The sequence below is a fragment of the Podarcis bocagei genome (assembly GCF_964188305.1).
Source record: "Podarcis bocagei genome assembly, chromosome: 1".
NCBI classification, from domain to species: Eukaryota; Metazoa; Chordata; class Lepidosauria; order Squamata; family Lacertidae; genus Podarcis; species Podarcis bocagei.
Window position 1 is genome coordinate 43367383 of NC_138125.1, and position 16494 is coordinate 43383876.

At 40.4% G+C, this 16494-nt stretch overlaps 1 protein-coding gene across 2 annotated transcripts in view; it reads right to left on the minus strand.

The window, feature by feature from the left end:
- FSIP1 (fibrous sheath interacting protein 1) overlaps window positions 1-16494 on the minus strand; it is a 77803-nt gene that overhangs the window by 59421 nt on the left and 1888 nt on the right. For both annotated transcript variants that reach the window (XM_081208815.1, XM_081208814.1), the window contains exons 3-10: window positions 14604-14766; window positions 12491-12592; window positions 10475-10653; window positions 9258-9351; window positions 6147-6245; window positions 4654-4754; window positions 2681-2791; window positions 1701-1865 (exon numbers count right to left, since the gene is read on the minus strand). In XM_081208815.1, the coding sequence (XP_081064941.1) occupies window positions 1701-1865; window positions 2681-2791; window positions 4654-4754; window positions 6147-6245; window positions 9258-9351; window positions 10475-10653; window positions 12491-12592; window positions 14604-14766 (1014 nt within the window). The remainder of the gene's footprint in view (window positions 1-1700; window positions 1866-2680; window positions 2792-4653; window positions 4755-6146; window positions 6246-9257; window positions 9352-10474; window positions 10654-12490; window positions 12593-14603; window positions 14767-16494) is intronic.

Here is a 16494-nt window from a genome sequence, read left to right on the forward strand (position 1 = left end):
CAGGGATAACTACAAATACAAAAATAAGTAGAGAGAGAAAATAAGGTGGTGAGACCATCATGACAAAGAAAAGTGAAGCTGCATCCAGCCTGGGTGGCTTTTCCTCTGATAATGGCCTTGTCTGTACTCCTACAGCAAATGTATTTTCCATCACTAGTTCTGAGCAGCAAAAGCATTCAACACACGCAATCTATGGACAGTAATTTATGCTAAAAAGATTGGCTAAAGTTTAAAGATTGCTGGCAAATATTTACTTCTTCTACAACCTACCTGTTGCACCAGAAAACATAGTTTGCACTGATGTATCTAATGACAACATTGTATTTCACTGTGCAAAAATATAGTTTGATTGCACATAATGGTATGAACACACTCATAAACTATGATGGACTACAGCTCTGACAATCCTAAACACATTATTGCAAATACCTCCTATTCTGACATTTGAAGCCTACTCTGAACTGCGTTCCTTTAATTAGCCTTCTAAACTAATGTCTCCTGTTTCTCCAAAAATAAGGCATTTTCCCATAAAACTGATCTGGCTCAATGCCCAGGAAGGATAATAATCAGTCCTGGGCCAGTGACAGCTTTGAGGTCCACAGGCTCCCTGGGAGCACAGCAGAATTAGGCTCTTGCTTTCAGGCCTATTCCAAGACATTAGAATAATATGAGGAAACTTCCTTTGATTATTGTTCTGCTGTTTTTCTGCCAAATGATGATAGTGTGTGAAAGTCAAGCACCCTAGAAGTTTGCATTAACCTTTTGTTCATTTTATACTCCCTCAGAAGTCTTACTGACCTTGATGGTTTCACAAAACAGTTTTCTGTTATATTACAAGGAGAGCATAATTTTACATAAACATTGCATAGATGCTCCAGAGCTCAATAGCTTGCAGAGAGAAATATAGGCATGGGAGCTAAGCATTGGTTTCCAAATATGACCCAGTGCACTGCTATAGGGCTGGTTCACACAAAACGCTAAATCTTTGTTTAACACTACATGCACAGCTTCAGGTGAGCTAAAACTAACTTACTGGAAGCCTGCAGTTGTGCTCATACTAGGTTTGGTACAAGGAACTGAGAATAAATGTCACCAACCATCACAATTTCTATGATAAGAATACAAACCTCAGCAACTGTGAGATAAGCATTTCTACCTCTTGAATTCTTCTGCTGCTCAGATTTTAATCCCCTCCCTTTCACTCAATGGTCTGCCTTTACCATTCTACTGACCTTGCTGTAGTAGCAGCAGCAGCAGCAGAATAGAGGTATTTCCCCTCAGTTACAGCAATGACCAAGGTGCCAGAAAAACTGAGTAATGTAAAACAATATTTCTCAGTGCTCCTGCCATAGCAGCATCAGGCACTGGGGAAGGAGCAGAAAGATCCGTCCTTCACTTCAGCCCAAACAGCAAGGTGAATATGCAGATAGATGGGTGGTAGCAAGAGGAGTTTCAGAACAGTGGGTGGGATGGAATTGGTTTTGGGGTCTCACAAACATTCGTAAAACAGCTGGGTCTGACTGCATGTCCCAACTGGGAATGTAATGGGTTCAATATATCTTAGATTGGCTCAAGAAGGATAAGCTGACAGGGATTCAAGGAAAACAGGAAGCAATTCACTAGAATTAAAGCATATCCAAATTCCCATGTTAAGCAATGGCTAGTGAGCATTTAAAGGTACATTCCAAGTCGCACTGTACCTGATAAATCTGTTTAGAGACTATTGAACAGGAGTTCTGATCGGCAGATAAATTTCCATCAGAGATTACTAGTTTGAGTTTGGCATTGATTTCAGTGAGGTGATGGTATTCCAATGGCTCAGGTGTGTAACCTTCACCTGGTGCTAGCATTGTAGTTGCTTCTTCCTAGAAAAAGGAATAACGAATTAGTCACACTATCTGGGCATATAAACTAGGACCGAATAAACGCTGCCATGTTATTTTTAAGAGAAAAAGATTCTCCTCAGCACATATAAATGTAGATCTGATACGAAACCATGTGTGTTAAAATTTTAGTTCATCAAGTAACATCTCATAACTTTTTATAAAAATACTGATTATACATAACTTGCATAAAGGATGGGGCAGTGCTTTTTTCTAGGGAAAGAAGGTACTGGTACTGCTCAGCAGCAAGGGGGTTGGAGGGGATGCACTCTGCACCTGTTCAGAGGCACGCTGCATCACGGCTTGGGTGCCGACAAACAGGCCGACCATAAGAGGTCCACAAGTTTTGAGAACGGTTTTGCAAGGTCACCAGAAGAATGCTGATTACTGGCAGACTAGAGGCTCTTATTCCTAAGAGTGCTTGGGGAAATACTAATTATTTTAGATTTCATTATAAAGCAAAGAGGAGACAAATCCCAATATATTAGGTACTTATGTACAAGTAAGCTAAATAAAATTACTTTCTTCTTGTAGCCACTTTTGTAGCAAAAAAGCCAAACAAACAAATCACTATTTAACTCTCACTACCCAGTACTCAGAAAATGTCAGTGTGCACTCGGGCAAAGCAGTAGTGCTTTCATGTTACCAATAAGCATCCACACAGATGCAAGGTTCCACTCCATGTAAAATTTTATGCCACCACTGAAAACCAAAGAAGAATCCAGATCTGCACTAATCCTCTGAAATGGAGAGTACACACTACTGTTTTGGACCAACCTGGATGAATATCTGTGTACCTGAGTTACTTGTAGTTCACTATTCTCATCTTCAGTATCTTTCAGCAATTCTGACAGCCTCTTCTTATCTTCCTCTGGCATAACTACTTGGTTAACTGAATCCTTGGCCAGCTGAATAAAGAAAGTAATTTGGAAGCCTGAAGCCACTGAAGACTGATGACGGAATGATGAGCTTTTAACCTCCATTATGGTTTTATAGTCTTTTATTATGTTTATATCTTTTATATTTCCATTTTTATTACAGTATTACACTTATGAATGAACATAAAATAAAATAAAATAAAAATAATTAAAAAATAAAAATAAAATAAAGTCCAGCTGCTGCTAGCAAGCCACCCACTGCAATATATGATAAAAAAATGTGGTAGATTATGGAGAATACTTTGAAAACTTCACATTTTTGATACAGAAGGATATGTATCAACAAATCCACCTGAAAGGACAAGTGGGTTGCAGATAATATTATCAGGTGAAAAACTTTGCACAAAGAATGGCTGACCTCAATGCTCAAACAACCTATAAACAACCAGACAACCCATAAGTGGTGGGGGGGGATGAGTGTTCAGACCCCTGAGCCCTCACTTGTGGGGTGCCTCAGGGTTCCGTCCTCTCCCCCAAGCTTTTTAACATCTATATGAAGCCGCTGGGAGAGATCATCAGGGGGTTTGGGCTGGGTGTCCATCAATATGCAGATGATACCCAGCTCTACCTCTCTTTCAAATCAGAACCAGTGAAGGCGGTGAAGGTCCTGTGTGAGTGTCTGGAGGCGGTTGGAGGATGGATGGCGGCTAATGGATTGAAGTTGAATCCTGACAAGACAGAAGTACTGTTTTTGGGGGACAGGGGGCGGGCTGGTGTGGAGGACTCCCTGGTCCTGAATAGGGTAACTGTGCCCCTGAAGGACCAGGTGCGCAGCCTGGGAGTCATTTTGGACTCACAGCTGTCCATGGAGGCGCAGGTCAATTCTGTATCCAGGGCAGCTGTCTACCAACTCCACCTGGTACGCAGGCTGAGACCCTACCTGCCCGCGGACTGTCTCGCCAGAGGGGTGCATGCTCTAGTTATCTCCCGCTTGGACTACTGCAATGCACTCTCCATGGAGCTACCTTTGAAGGTGACTCGGAAACTACAACTAATCCAGAATGCGGCAACTAGACTGGTGACTGGGGGCGGCCACCGAGACCACATAACACCGGTCTTGAAAGACCTACATTGGCTCCCAGTATGTTTCCGAGCACAATTCAAAGTGCTGGTGTTGACCTTTAAAGCCCTAAACGGCCTCGGCCCAGTATACCTGAAGGAGCGTCTCCACCCCCATCGTTCTGCCCGGACGCTGAGGTCCAGCGCTGAGGTCCAGCGCCGAGGGCCTTCTGGCGGTTCCCTCATTGCGAGAAGTGAGGCTACAGGGAACCAGGCAGAGGGCCTTCTCGGTAGTGGCGCCCACCCTACGGGACGCCCTCCCATCAGATGTCAAAGTGATAAACAACTACCTGACATTCAGGAGACATCTTAAGGCAGCCCTGTTCAGGGAAGTTTTTAATCTGTGATATTTTAGTGTGTTTTTGGTTTCTATGGAAGCCGCCCAGAGTGGCTGGGGAAACCCAGCCAGATGGGCGGGGTACAAATAATAAATTATTATTATTATTATTATAAGTCTTCTTTCCATTTCCTGACAGCAGAAAGAAACCACAGGCATAGCATTAGAAAAGCCTGATAGTACAAAATAAACAACATGGGCTCTATAAATGCCAGTTCAGTAGATTCTAGTATGTTTTCCCAGCAATACATGATTTAGCTGAAGTGATCAGCAATCTAGTTATCATCCTTTTCCTGAAAACTTCAGGCAGGCTATATATAGGATAACCTTTGTAGCAAAGTTAATCATCCATTATTAATTTCTAAATGAGTAGCATGATGAGACTTGACAAAGAGTTCTAATCCTGTACTTTGCCATGCAGACTGTTAACACATACCTCTATGTTCTTTTTAACAAAATCAGTTTTTTTACTGGTTGTTTCACTTTTCTTAGTCATATTTTCCATTTTCTTTATTGAGCTTCTTGTTTTATCGTCACCTAAACAACATGCAATTCAGAGGAAAAAAAATCTAAAAGTATAACTGGGCAAATTAATAGCTAAAAAGCAATCAATTCATCCAATTTACCATTTCACTATCTACAGTACACAAATATAATTCAGTATTATTCATTTCAGACTATATTAATTTCAGTAACCTTTCAAAAATATGACTAATAAAATTAGATGGATTTCAGTGCAAAGTCATTTGTTACAGTCATGTACAGAATTTTCAAGCAACTAACTATAGCCTAATCCAGTAGTTCCCAAACTTTTGGGGGCCACCACCCCCTTATCCCCAGTGCCCCCTCCTATCCTACCATATAAAAAGCATTTCTTAGAATAGCTGTTTGCACAACTTACTAAGGAAGATAACACAAAAAAATTCAAAACAGTAACAATTTAATTGCACGTTTATGCAAAACCCAATTAAAACTATTTAGTTTAAAATCAATTCAACAAAACGAATGAACTTGATCCAGTTATATTTATCTGATAGTCATTTACACCTCCAGTGCCCCCTGCCACACACTTGCCTCTTAGTGCCCACATTAGTAATCCCACCACTTTGGGAACCACTGGTCTCATCCTATCTATGCCTGAATTTACTCCCATTATTTGAATAGTCCTTCCCTTAGCATAAACCGTGTGCTGCTCTGGTTTTGCCAGAAGCAGTTTAGTCATGCTGGCCACATGACCCAGAAAAACTGTCTGCGGAAGTGGACAAACGGTGGCTCCCTCGGCCTTCACAACTGGACTTAATTGCCAGGGGTCCCTTTACCTTTACGTTTAGCATAAATCTGCTCAGGACAATGACTGCCATTATACTTCAAATATACTGTACTTCCCATAACAAGAAAACACTTATGATTAATTCAAACCTGCAAAATTGTATTATGCTACATATTTCTGAATGTGCTATAAATTTGTATTTATTTCTTTAAACATTGCCTTTTTGCCAAAGCACTCAATACTCTAATAGCACTGCCTACCTCATCATTCAGAAGGAAATGTAGTTAAAGGCACTACAAATATGATGTAGTAATTGCCCCAAAACTTTAGGAGATACAAATCGAAAACTGCACTACATATCCGGGTAGACTGCTATCTGCAGCCCAGAGTTCTAACTGGTTTGTTTGTCAACCACAGGTCCCCAAGTTCATCGTAACAGGAAACTGTCTTCTGTTCAAAAGCAAAAGTGACATGTTTAACCTCCTCATACCTACAAAAGAGTAGAGAAGAGACGGGAGCACTTGGGTCTAAGATGCATGCAGGATCATTCTTGTAACAGGACAAGATGGTTACCCATTATGTCTAAACCAGTATGCCCAGGCAAAAGGCAGAATTGTCACTGAATCTATGGAACAAAGGTAAACTGATATCACCTGTACCTTGCTTGGTTTGTCTACTATTATTCCCATAATTTTCTGGATGAATCTGCGTGTGAAATACACTAACAAACATTTCATCTTCTTCAGCAGCAGGAGAGTCTGTTAATAAAATGTGGCATTAAATAACTGATAATTATTTACATTTCAAAACAAAAAGATTAACAGTCCCATATTCACCAGTACCTGTGACAAGTATATCAACTTAATATTTGTAAGAATGAAAGCCTGTAAAGTTTCATATTGATGATTGGCATTGTAGTTAGCTTCAACGACCAGACCACTGGTAGTGTGGTGTAGGATCAAGGAGACACCTACATTGAGACTGAGCATCATTTATTTCTCTAAACAGAATATACAATTATCTAGTTTTCACAGAAAGGAATGCCATTGTGCCACCTCTCCCACTCCCTAAAATTACCATTTCAGAACAACCCGGAAATATAATTAAATGACTTCTTCTATCTACTCCTCATTCTCAAAGGCTGGCCATGTGCTTTGAGCTATGCATTACTTTCTGTAAATATGAAGATTTCTACGCCTTCAGCTATGATCTGATATAGTTATCTAGTACATATGGAAATGCCCTAACACCCCATCTGCTCACTGAAGGAATGGAGCCATATAGATTAAAGATATTTACAGTAACGGCACAGTCAAGCAATGGTTATATTATCCAGATGCTCATAATGGCTGTGTTTCCACTTCCAACAGTTCAGACACATAGGGTCATACTAGTGCTATATGCCTGCTTTAGTTAGGGAATGTTGCAGTGCTAATTCAGGAGTGTGAGAAGGTACCTTTTGGGTTATTCCTGTGGCACGTAAAATTACATTTTCACAAAACTGAGTAGCAATGAATAAGAGACAAGACAATTTTTAGTCTAATTCTTTTAAAAGGAGACAGAGAAATTCAGTGAAAAAAATATAAATACATTGCAAGTACAAAGGGATACAAGGACTAATTCCTTTACCCAATTGGCATAGGATAAAGAGTCAAGTCACACAATGCAACGGATGTGTCAAGAATGGCATAGCCAAGGGGGGGGGGGCAGGGAAAGGCAGCTGCCCCTCCCAATCAATAAAAATACAGTGGAACCTCTACTCACATACGGAATCCGTTCCGGAGGTCTGTTCGCGAGTCGATCCGGGTCGCTAGGAGAAGCGCCATTCTGCGCATGCACATTCGATGGCAGCACTGTTCTGTGCATGTGCAGACGGTGCAGCCACTTCTGCGCATGTGCAGTCGGCAGAAGCCACTTCTGCGCATGCGCGAATCGCAGCAAACCCAGTATTTACTACCAGGTTTGCTGCGGTTGCGAGTTGGATTGTTTATAAGTAGGGGTGGTGGTAAGTCGAGGTTGTACTGTACATTGCTAACTGAGGTTCTGCCCCTCCTAACAAAATACCTGCCCCCACAACAAACACCTGCCCCCCCCCTAACAAAAATCCTGGCTACGCCCATGAATGGACCCATGAACAAACTTGCATTTGGTGAAATGGGTATCCTCACCTACATTTACAGTAGGCTGAGCAGTAGCACAATACAGTGGTGCCTTGGTTTATGAACTTAATCCGTTCCAGAAGTCCATTCTTAAACCAAAGTGTTCTTAAACCAAGATGTGCTTTCCCTTAGCTGCGGGGGACTCAATTTACAAATGAAACACACTCAACAAACCAAACCACCTACTTCTGGGTTTGCAGCGTTCTTAATCCAAGTTGTTCATAAACTAAGCTGTTCTTAAACCCAGGTACCACTGTATATGTGTATTAAGGGGACCAGCTGAATAAATGGAGCAGCAGCAACACAACCATTTCACTATCTCATGCACTTTGCACAGAGCCAGTTTGATTATTTACCCACAAATGCTGTCAGAACAGTTTGGTGAAGAAATTTATCTTTTCATTGTCTGAAACTAGCTAGTGCTCATAAAGCTCTCAAACGTCAGCCAAGAATCAGCCAGAAACTATAATGTAAACGTGTTGAAATAACAGCCCTTCTCTGGCAACTCTACAGAACACGCAGAGCAAGAACCACAAGACAGACAATGACATGAATAATACAAGCCAGCTTGAGTAGATAGAGTGCCTTTTAGTCAAGTAGTAGACTACACAATACAGTCTCTTATTCAGGCACTGCAGATGCTCAGGATATTTCAGAAAGACTGAAATATATTTGATTGCCATGTTAGTCTGTTGCAGCAAAAATAACAAAGTCATGTGGCATCTTAAAGACTACTGTTTTGAGTTACCACTGTTAATTGGGAAATTATCACTGCCTCTGTACTTTCTGCATTTCCCTATAGTCCCTTTGCCTAGTGGAAAGTCAACTGCAAAATTAATTTCAGAAGCTCACCTTTCATAGTGCCAAGACTGATTAAACACTAACCTCTTCGACAGCTAATTAGTGAATTACATTCCAACCTTTATTTTCAAGTAAATTAAGCTATTTAGCAAAATTCAGACAGAATGGGCCTGACTGTAGATATGCAGTACAAATGCCTTGGGCAAGGAGGATCCTAAACTATTTAAACTATGCATAGTTCTGTTGGCCAGTATCAATGAGAAACATGACCTTTTGCTACAGCAAAAGGTACCTTTGTAAAGTAAAAGGAGGGGTGGAGTTCTTCGGTTTTAGCACCTGGGCAAACCATCTCTCCTTACTTTAAAAAAATAATAATGAAAGATTCAGCAAGCATGTTCCATTGTCAAATACTGCCACCTGATGGTAACTTAGTGGGTTTGCACCAATTTAAAGCACCACACATGAGGTCTTAAATGTAATTCAAAAAGTTTACATGCAAGTATGTCACATGTGGATTTGTTAAGCTAGAAGCCTGCAGGCAAGGCCTGCCTAATTTTTATCTACATACGTTGCCTAAACAATAGTGACACTATTAAAGCGGAGAACAACATGGTTAACATTAATGCTGTACTGTTTTTAACACTTGATTGGAAGCCGCCCACAGTGGCTGGGGAAACTCAGCCAGATGGGCAGGGTATAAATAATAAATTTTATTTATTTATTTATTTATTTATTTATTTATTTATTTATTTATTAATTATTATTATTATTATTATTATTATTATTATTATTATCTGATTTGACACTTACCAGGCATTTCCGGTAACGGTGTGGTCAAAGCTAAAAATCTCCTGGTGTTTTCTGCTTCTTCGGTAACCACGGAAGAACTTCGAGATGTCATAGACTGTATGTGAACAATAAGTAAATATATATTTATATAATACTGCATGCCAGAGAAAAGGTAGACCAGAAGATCCCACAGCTGTGCCTACTTTCTTGCATATGACAGTGACAGTATAGCGAGGAATAGCCAGCCTCCCAACACTCTCATCTCTGCAGATGACCCTGGTGGGGCTGGGGCAGAGCAGGGATGGGACGGGGGGTTGAGGTTGTGCAGATGAACTGGCTAAGTCAAACTGACTGCTCATGTCAGTGCATCCACACAGCCCTGACCTCACCCCCGAACTGCCCCATCCAGCTGCAGTGACACCAGGGTTGAGAGGATGGCTCTGCAGCTCTACCTGGTAACCCTGACCACCTCTGATCTCCAAAATGCATGTTAGTAACGCTGTTTTAAAGGTATGACTAAGTACCGAGTAGCACAGATGTCAGCAACCTTTTTCAGCCGTGGGCTGATTTTCAGCCCACCATCCCTCAGGCTATGTGGTGGGCCGGACTATATTCTTTTTTTTGGGGGGGGGATAATGAATGAATTCCTATGCCCCACAAATAACCCAGAGATGCATTTTAAATAAAAGGACACATTCTACTCATGTAAAAACACGCTGATTCCTGGACCACCCGCAGGCTGGATTGAGAAGGCGATTGGGCCGCATCCAGCCCCCGGGCCTTAGGTTGCCTACCCCTGGAGTAGCACATGCTTTTGTGAATACTGCATCAGGGTAGCACTTGTCATAAGATCAATAAAGACTTGAACAGCTCTCCCATATAAGCTCAACATCTGATTTTCTTAAGACATTGAGTAATTTAAATTTGAGTGAAATGCATCGTTTTAAATCATGCTAGTTTACGTAAATGTTTGCTCACAGAAGAATTTTGAACTTAAATTGTATGTTTCTAACCTGAAATTTTTTTTGTAACAGTTTTTATTCATTTTCATCTTTAAACTGTTTAACATGGTTGCTTTGTGATAGATATTTGTTTACATGATTAGATGTAATGTAATACAACAATTACATTAAATTAAATTAAAAATTAAACTATAAACACTCAGATAAACAATTCTGAATATATTAACAAAGTTATTTCAAAGTGCATATATCAAAATTATTACAATTATTTCTAACCTGAAAATCTTCCCACAGTTTAGTTCTCATTTCCCTGCCTTGTTTTTTAATTGCCCTTTCTTGAGATTGTTTGTTGGCCAATATCTGGTCCAACCTTTCCATCTTCTTTATAGCTTTCAGGATTCGAGGATCTACATCTTTCTCCTTGGAGTCTTGCGGGTATGCAGAACTGACTGTCACTTAAAAATTAAACATATTAACAATAATTCTTATAAACTGCACTTCAAGTAGCATTTCAAACTGCATATTAAAAGCAGAGATCTCTGGTAAAAGGGCAGAAAAAAGATATCTGTCCCATAGTTACATGGAGGGTGCTATCTTTTTCTCCATACAATTCACCTGTAATATACTGCCACTTCTAGGGGCTTTTAATTCAAAAGTTTTGAACAAGTGCTTTAAGTACCACATTTACTTTTTTTACAATAATTTTTATTAATTTTAATACTAATCCAATAATAGCCACATTATCTCAAACCAAAGTACAATCCAATTAAAAAACCACAGAGAGCCAATCATTCATAAACCGAATTAAACAATTTAAGATGGCTTCCCATGCACTTGGTATAAGCATACAAAGTTCTTATTTCTTCTTGCTTTTTGCAGCAGTTCAGGTGTTAATCCTTTGTTTAGCAGCCACTGGTTTCCTGACTTTCAATCGTAGTTACAAATTTATTAGCTTTTGTATCTGCTAAAAAGAGTTGGAGTTTGTATCCAATACGTTTCTCATGTGAGATAGAATTTTCCTTCTATTTCTTCATTAAGGACCAGATTTTCTAATCTGCTGTTAAACTTTTGTTTTGTTTTTAAAGAAAAAAGAACCATTAGACCATCTCATTTTTTAAAAAAGAAGGACTAGCAAATCATACTCAGAAAGGTTTGAAAACCTGAGATCGATCTAATCTGTATGTATACATTCTGATTCAGGCATAGTCTGTTGCTACAAATTGGGGAGCAACCCAAAATTCTCCCTATCCTTATTTAGAACAGTGAAAACACAGCAACAGAGTTTTTAATATATGCTTGATGTAAACAGCTTTAAGGTCTTTACAATTAACTGATATATAAATTTTGTGCAGAAGCCTCCATGAATACAGATTTTGCCATAGAGTCACGCTTGAGGTCATAGAGGGAAATGGAAAAGTACCATATGGTGGAGCTAACACACTTGGGCCCACTATCTTTCCACACACTCCACCCCCAATGTTTCTTTAACTATGTATAGGGGTCAGCAAACTTTTCCAGCAGGGGGCCAGACTATATTTGGGGGGGGGGGGGATGAACAAATTCCTATGCCCCACAAATAACCCAGAGATGCATTTTTAATAAAAGCACACATTCTACTCATGTAAAAACACCAGGCGGGCCCCACAAACAACCCAGAGATGCATTTTAAATAAAAGGGCACATTCTGCTTATGTAAAAACACGCTGATTCCCGGACTGTCCGCAGGCCGGATTTAGAAGGCGATTGGGCCGAATACGGCCCCCGGGCCTTAGTTTGCCTACCCTTGAACTATGACAACAAATGCTGAACAGAACTAAAATCTAGGCTTTAGTCTCTAGCAGGGTTGCTAACACTTTTGCTAGCCTTGATCCTCTGCCTCTCACAGCAGTTTGACAAGAAGAAATTTTATACTTTCTCCCCAACACTGTATCTCCATTCACTTTCTAAATTCATGTGCATCCGGTTTCTGAAAGCATAGCAGCAGAGACTGACAAAGTTGGCAACATTAGATGTTGTTCTACAAAAATAAATCATTACAATAGGGAGTGGGGAACCTGTGGCCTTCCAGATCTTGTTGGACTCCCAACTCCCATCAGCCCTGGCCAATGTGGCCAATGGACAGGGATGAAGGTAGTTGTGTTCCAACCACAAATTCCCCAGAATTACTATTTGCTTGATCTGGAAATAAAGTCACCCCAAGTTCTCTTTATTCACTATCTACTTATTTGTGACGCTGGATAAACAACGTCATGCACAACAGCATGTCTTCTCCAGGTTCAACTTTGGGAATACCTTTTGCTAATCTAGCTAGTTCATTCTGAGGAGCATTGCTGCTACAAGACCATCTGTTTTCAGCCCAGTCATCTTCAGAATCTGCTGAGCTTGAGGAATATTCTGAAAAACAGAAGTCATGCGTGAAATTAGCAGCACCTTTAGATTTGAACCAACAGTGAAATCATCATTACTACAAACTAAGAAACAACTTGGAACAGTACACAAGTATATGGAAGAGAAAGTTCTGTCAAATATCTGTGTAGCTTTAAACAATTTTTAACAGTACTACTTACATACTGATTGTTAACTACCTCACCATATTATATTAATATATTTTGTAGCTCACAGGAGAGTGGTGTTACCACCCTTTTCTGGCACAACATGTTATCTAAATGGGCGCTGGACAGGCAGAAATTTAACAGGCAAAGCTTCTCCGGCATGAATATACTATGGTGATGACATAATCATTTATTTCATTTCTGTCTGTGATGCAGTAATTAAAGGCCTACTGCACAATCATGTTAGGAAACAAGCAATACATTTCCAGTGAAGAAGATGCATTAGTTTGACCACCAAACCCTCTGGAGCTTGGTGCACAAATTATTATTAAATTATTCCATTACAGAAACTATTCAAGCTAGGGCTGCGTACCAGATCTGGCAGAGTCCGAAGCCAAACTGGACTCAGGTATTGGATGAGTCAGGTTCAGACAGCCACAGATAGCTACAGGTCAGGTTGGCTGGCCCAGAGTGATCTATGGCTGTTAGGGGGCTGTGCATCAGGCAGAAGGGAGTGCTAGGCAGGACAGGAAAACCCTCTACACCCTCCGTCCCTTAGGATCACCCCCTCTACGCAGCAACTTTTGAGCAGAGGGTGCAATCTGGGGGAGTGTGCACAAAACCAGTGACTGTATGTCTCAATCAGTTCCAACATTCACTGCACTTTTGCCCAGTATTTTGCATTTCACTGATATTCGTGACAAAATTTAATATAAATCCCAGGGGCTCATGCTGTAAGACAAATATTTTACACGAAAGGAGATTCCAACTAAACATCTGGAAGAATTTTCTGACAGTAAGAGCTGTTCAACAGTGGAATGGGCTTTCTCAGGGGGTTGTGGACTCTCCTTCTTTGGAGGTTTTAAAGCAGAGGTTGAATGGCCATGTGGCATGGATACTTTAGTTGATATTCCTGCACTGCAGGGGGTTGGACTAGATAACCCTTGGGGATCCCTTCCAACTCTATGATTCTATGAAATAATTGGGGGGGCTGTCATCCAGCAGTCATTGTTCACCCAGCCTGCTATTTCTCCCTTCCTGTTCACCTTCCTTTTTATATCATCCCCCTTTCTATTATATTTGATGCTGCAAGATTTCATCACACATCCTCCCTTATGCACTGCTCTAGTTCTGATTGGATCTAGGTTTCATAGACTCATTTAATAGCTGAGCACATTCTCAGCAAAACTTCCTGTTTCCCCCACCCAAGGGGACCAACTATTACATTAACTTAGATAAACTTTTGTGAAAATCTTTTATCATGTGCAGTATCCATTAAGCTCAAGTGACTTTTCAAGGACAGGACTTTATCACTTAATTAATAACAGTTTATTTGATTGTGTGAATTGGCCCCAAGTCTAAAAGCATACTGAGGGTTTGAAATACAGTAGAAGAGCAAGAAAAGTGGAGGTTATTCTGGGTGCAGATTCATTGTGCAAATAATATGTCTTCCTCTTGTGATTTGATTAATTTGTACAATACTTGAGTCATACTTGAAGCAGCAGAAGCAGGTCAAAGTGCAAAATTCTGCTCTCAAATATATTTAACCCTTCTTTTTTATCTACATTCAGAGAATTTCTCAACTGAGTTTCTAAAAAGCTAAGAGAAGAATATTTATATAGTTCTGCAGCTTTAATATTGAGTTTTCCCATAGAAAACCAAGGTGGCAACCCTAACACACACTAAGGAATAGGTCCCACAGAACACCTTTTTGTAAACTGCTTTGAGGGTGGCTTTTTCTTTTCTTTTTTACAATCATGCAGTATATAAATTTTATGAAATAAATAAAAGAACAAATGCCATTGAACTTACTTGTATGTAAACAAGCACTGTACGCATACTAAATTTCATACCTTTTACCTGATTTGTACTCTGTATTATCAGCTGGAAACTACTATTCATTTTTTCTTCAGATATGACTTCCGAGGTTCTCATTTTTTTGGTTCCATATTCCTCTCTATTTTCATCATAATTTTCTTTTGACTCGTGTTCTTTGTGATCATTATAAAAAGCAACCTAGAAATGATTGCAGAAATAGAAATTTGCTACAAGCACATTGGTCACAATTTCTCCTTATTATCATTTGGAACCATAGATAAAATTTCCTTTTTAATGTAATTTCAGATGAAATCTAAAGATCTGATAATACATTACAAATATTTATAAACTACTGTATTCATTTTTTTTAAGTCTTGGGAATAGTCACTTATTTAGTTGCCTGTGCAAAGAATCACTTCCAAGTGACCAAACAAATAAGCTTTACAGCAGTTGGCTCTCTATTTTATGCCACATATCACAGTGCACAGGCAGTCTAGCAAAATGTTTATGGCCTTATTTCCTAGGTTGTTTTAAACAAACCAAAAAGAAAGAGAAAGAAAGGGGGGGAGGGGAGGACAGGTAGTGAATGAGAGCAAAAAACTAGAAGAGTATCAAGATGCATGTCCCTCCTTCAAAGTATGATTTATACACACACACACACCATAGCTGTCAACTTACAGATTTGAAAATAAGGGACCTGCAACCTCACCTGCTCCAGGCACTCCAGTCTTCCTGTCCTCCTGCAGTCTGGTCAAACTCATGCTGGTAGCTTCGAGAACACTGTCCAACCAACTTTGTAACCAGAGGTTCAACTGAATAGAATCTGAATCACATGCACCACAAGGCCTATGCAGCCTCAACCTAAGATGGCTCCCCGGCCTGGCATTGCACTGCAAAGTTTGCAGCAGCATGTGCAACAAAATGGCGTCCAGCATTCAAAAACTCCCTCAGCTTGCATTAACTAGCCACACACAAGGCATGCAAGCGCCACCCCCCAGTCGTTCTTAGACTTCTTATTGGGTGAGCAACACAGCCAAGCAACACAGTTGGAGCCTCCCTCCTCCCTGGCCGGCATGGAGGGAAGGAGAGGAGCTGCTTCCTTTGAAATTTAAGGGACAACATTTAAGGGACATCCATTAATAAGGGACAGCAGCGGGACATGGCGCTGGAATAAGGGACTGTCCCTTCAAATAAGGGACACTTGACAGCTATGACACACACACACACACACACACACACACAATTCATTTAATAAATGAATTGTTTCAAAACATGGGTGGAACCTAATCATTTGTGCAGATGCCTATTTTGAAACAAATATGGGATACACCCACAGGCAGAGGAGGGGGGGACTTTTGCCAATTCCTTCTTCCCCCTGATTAGTTACTCCAGGTGGTTGGGGGGCCCTCCAAAACAGTGTGGGATGTGGCACTGGAGACTGGGGTGGGGACAGGAATTGGCAAAAATCACTTGTCCCATTCCTCCAACAGGATCCTCCAATGGATCAGAGTCTCTACCATGAAAGAGGATTTGAGGGATGGATCCAACCCGAAATACACTTTATTATGAAAACATAAAATATAAGTACAGTGGTACCTCGGGTTACATAAGCTTCAGGTTACATACGCTTCAGGTTACAAACTCTGCTAACCCAGAAATAGTACCTCGGGTTAAGAACTTTGCTTCAGGATGAGAACAGAAATTGTGCTCCGGCTGCACGGTGGCAGCAGGAGGCCCCATTAGCTAAAGTGGTGCTTCAGGTTAAGAACAGTTTCAGGTTAAGAACGGACCTCCGGAACGAATTAAGTACTTAACCCAAGGTACCACTGTACCAAATATGGGTTTTTCAAGGACTGTACCTCACTAATGTCACTATAATTATAAACATTAACAGCATCTCTCACAAAAACTTGAAAACACTGTAGA